Raw genomic sequence first — 3,680 nt, 5'->3', positions numbered from 1 at the left:
TTCGGGTAATTTTCGGATCCGGGTCGGTTCGGGTATTTAGGACCCGAAATAGACCCGAAGTACCCGAACTGGACCCGAAAACTCTAAAATACCCGAAGAACCGCAAAAATACCCAAAAATTTATCCAAAATCAGACCCGAAAACCCAAAACATACCCGAATTTTACCTGAATACCCAAATTATATTTTCTAAAAATCTAAAATTTCACCAAAAACCTACAACTATACCCGAAAATCCAAATCCGAAACTTTAAAAAAAATCCGAAATACCAAAAATATACCCAATCACCCAAATATACCTAGTATATACAATTATTTGCGGGTACTTCGGGTACCCGAACGGGTTTCGGGTAGGATCCGGACCCGAACCGAGACCCGCGGGTCCAAAAAACAAACCCAATAGGTACTTAGCATGGACCCGGACCCGGATCCGAACCTGTATTTTTGGGTCGGTTCCGGTTCGGGTCTTTGGGTCCGGGTAAAATGCCCGGGCCTACTCTGAAAAGCTATTATGAATCCATGAGTCAGAGAGATTTCTACGTTTAAAATATTTAGTTTTGGGTTTGATTTTCAGATTTTTAATAAGGTTATAATTAGACTAGTATGTTAGTTTTGTTGATTAGATTTTATAAACGTAGTTATCTAAGGATAATTAGCTACCTAATCAACACACTGGCCGAGTGTTTAATTGCGTTTCAATTTTGCAGTTTTCATATATTTTAATATTCTGAAGAAGTGAAGAGTATCATTAGTTGACGAAACCATAAGCAGAAAAAAAGAAATCCATAACTTAGAAAATTACCAAAGTGATTAATAACTAATCAGTCATTATAGGGTAAAACAAAGAGCACTTAAAGCACCAAATGTCTCTCAGTAGCCGTTGGCTGGAACAGCTTCCATGTACTGTTTCTCCACAACCTCCATCACTGTGTCTGCAATTCCACTTGCATACACACAAGATCCTTCACAAATCTGCCCCCAAATCAAATTGAAAAAAAAAAAAGATTAGTCTTTTAATTAGTTTTTGAAGCTAAAAAAACATGATTCAAAGCACAAAGATTTTCATTATACCTTAGTGTTGAACAAGAAGCTGTAATGCTCACCAATCTGTCCACCAGCAACATGCTGAAGATCGAGCTGAAGCTGATCAAGAACTCTGGTTGTGAACAACAAACAGTTAATCTTCTTCTTCTGGACAACCTTAATGGTCACTTCGTCATCAATAATACGCACATCCACCTCAGTGACTTTCGATTTCCTCCTCAGCCAAGAACATCTCAGCGCCTTGTTGTTGTTGAAGCAAGACTGTTCTACCTCGCTCTTTGGCCTGTAAACCACATTGTCTCCTTCTTGCTCTTCTTCTTCTCCACCAACTCTACCTCTCTTCTTGCTCCTGAATCTCCCAAACTTTTTCTTCTCCACAAGCATCTTTAAATCCTCTATGGTCCTCAACAGCTCTTTGATGTAATCTATTACCTCCCCAACGATCGATGCTCTATCATTCTATTAAAACAACAATGTCATCATACACATGAATCAATATCTAAAGTAAAAAAGGAAGCAAAGTAAGAACCTTTGTGGGGTTTGGAATGAGGCTCTTGAGGTCAGAGAAGCGATCGTTGAAGTGAACTCTTCTCTCACGTTCTGTAGGGAAAGTTCTGGACTTTCCTGATCCTCTCCCTTTACGGTTGTTACCACCACTGCTAAACTCGATAACCCCATTGTCAAACCCATCCATCTGAATCTGATCTTCAACTCCAAGAAAACAAGAATTGTTTCTTTGTTGGTCTCGAGTCTGGAGAGGGAAGTTGAGATGGAAGAGAGGGTCGTACATGACGGCGGCAGCAGAGGAAGAAGACATGAAGTCTGAGAAGGAGTTAGGGAGCATAGACTGAGGGAGTGAGCATCTAGGCAAGTGTAGGAGACTTAGCAAGTCAGGAGTTGTTGAAGAGTTTGGACCCAAGTTTACGAAGTCTTGATAGCCATTATTATCCCAGTTAGCGTGTTGTTGTTGATCGTGAGACATCTGGTGAATGAGATTGATGTTATTGTTTTGGTATTGATTGTCGCAAGGAGGAGGAGGAGGAAGAGTGTTGATGTGAAACTGCAGAGGTGTTGAGGAAGGTTGAGGACAGTCTTGTGGGCTGAGATGGAACTCAGGGAGCTCCTCCACATCAACGCTGCAGTTGCTGTTGCTCGTGCTTCCGGCGACAAGAGTCTGCGGCGGTGGTCCGGCGCCGCTCTCCGCCGTAACTTCTGCGGAATCGAAACAAGCCATCTCCTCGTAAAGGCTTTCTCTTTCTTCTGCGTTTGTAACAAAATCAGTATTTAGATTCTCCATGAAGATGGTTCAACAAGTCAAAGATGTTTCTGTTAACACCTGCAAAATCCACAACAATCAGCTTTTAAAAAGGATTTAAAGTTTTCGAAAAACTTAGAAATTTGAACCTAATTTCAAACAAGTTCGCTCCTTTACAATCTCAGAAACAAAACCCAGCTCTAGATTGTCTTAAGGAGAAACAATTGCTTCATAAAAGAAGTTGTCCGATTCCAAAATTTAAAGAATGGGTTTAGGGTTTGAGTTTGACTGTAAACATAGGATTAGTACGACAACAACAGAGTAATTGGGGAGCTCGAGATTTTGAACCTCGAAACGATTACTTCTTCTGGAGAGTTTCTCGATCTCATGAGAAGAAAGAAAATTTCATAAACAAGTCTCTCCCTCACTGTGTTTCAAATATACGGACATTTGCAGATGGAGACAAAGAAGAGGAAGGTGAAAAATGATTACTTTTCTAATGGATTTTAAAAACAAATTATTGTTTTTTCTCTTAATCAAACAAAATGTTTAATCTAGTTATGTTTGTAATTCAGATTCGACGGATGAGCTATTAGTTTCTAAACGAGTTTAAACTTTAGACAAATTAGCATTTCTTTTTACCGCTAATCAAAGTTGGCATTTAAAATAAATATATATATATGTAAATATTGTTCTTTTGGGTTGTTTTAGTTGGAGCATGTGATTTCTCCTTCTGGCCAAACATTGTAGGTTGGTTACAAAAGATCAGCAGATGGTTGGTCCCACTCCCGAGTCTCGGGTCTTTGCAAGTTGCAACGACTTAAGGGGTACTTTCGTCATTATGTGCAAATACTATGCCCCCTCTGAGGGATATGGTCCCATACGTTACCCTCCACTACGGCAGCAGCCTACACTATATTTAATGGTTTATTCTATTTTTTCCGCTAAATTAAAAGTTAGAGTTTGCTTCAATAATATTCTATTTTAAAGTTAAAAATATAGTGATGAACAAAAAAATAAATGAATTATTTTATATTTGGAGTTAATCTATTTTTCACTCTATAATACAGTGAAAATATAGAGTATTATTGGAATATTTTTAGTCTAAACTCTATTTTAGATTGAGAAACTGATTGAGATTGAAGATGCTCTTATTTTCTTGTTAGTTATTTTTCTCTTTTGCCCTTTTTCGTTTTACTCTAGAGATCTTTCATGTATATGTTTTTATTGTGTTGATTGCTATGCGCGAGGATTCCATGTAATCTTTTTACAGTGTATAATCTTTAGATGTTTATAAACTGTAATACACTGAGCTAATAGTAACAATTTTTTTATATATACATGTATCTATATGTTTTTGTTTTTATTAGGATGGCACACCG

The 3,680-nt window shown here is 38.0% G+C and overlaps 1 protein-coding gene across 3 annotated transcripts; it reads right to left on the bottom strand.

Annotated features, from left to right (window-relative positions):
- Nucleotides 1-732: 732 nt before the first annotated feature.
- On the bottom strand, nucleotides 733-2,770 carry LOC106339546 (transcription factor bHLH10-like). 3 transcript variants are annotated; one of them, XM_013778373.1, is made up of 4 exons: nucleotides 2,647-2,770; nucleotides 1,573-2,379; nucleotides 1,071-1,502; nucleotides 733-971 (listed from the first exon to the last, which is right to left on the bottom strand). In XM_013778373.1, the coding sequence occupies exons 2-4, from the start codon at nucleotides 2,338-2,340 to the stop codon at nucleotides 870-872; spliced, it is 1,302 nt and encodes a 433-aa protein (XP_013633827.1). In that variant the 5' UTR covers nucleotides 2,341-2,379; nucleotides 2,647-2,770; the 3' UTR covers nucleotides 733-869. The 3 variants fall into 3 exon arrangements, with proteins under 3 accessions (XP_013633827.1, XP_013633828.1, XP_013633829.1); XM_013778374.1 differs by having other exon boundaries at nucleotides 1,573-2,303; XM_013778375.1 differs by lacking the exon at nucleotides 2,647-2,770 and adding an exon at nucleotides 2,448-2,625 and having other exon boundaries at nucleotides 1,573-2,303.
- Nucleotides 2,771-3,680: the final 910 nt, after the last annotated feature.

This window comes from Brassica oleracea, chromosome C4 (assembly GCF_000695525.1).
Source record: "Brassica oleracea var. oleracea cultivar TO1000 chromosome C4, BOL, whole genome shotgun sequence".
Classification (NCBI taxonomy): domain Eukaryota; kingdom Viridiplantae; phylum Streptophyta; class Magnoliopsida; order Brassicales; family Brassicaceae; genus Brassica; species Brassica oleracea.
Note: the sequence above shows the minus strand (reverse complement) of the source record. Positions and strands in the feature narration are given on the sequence as shown.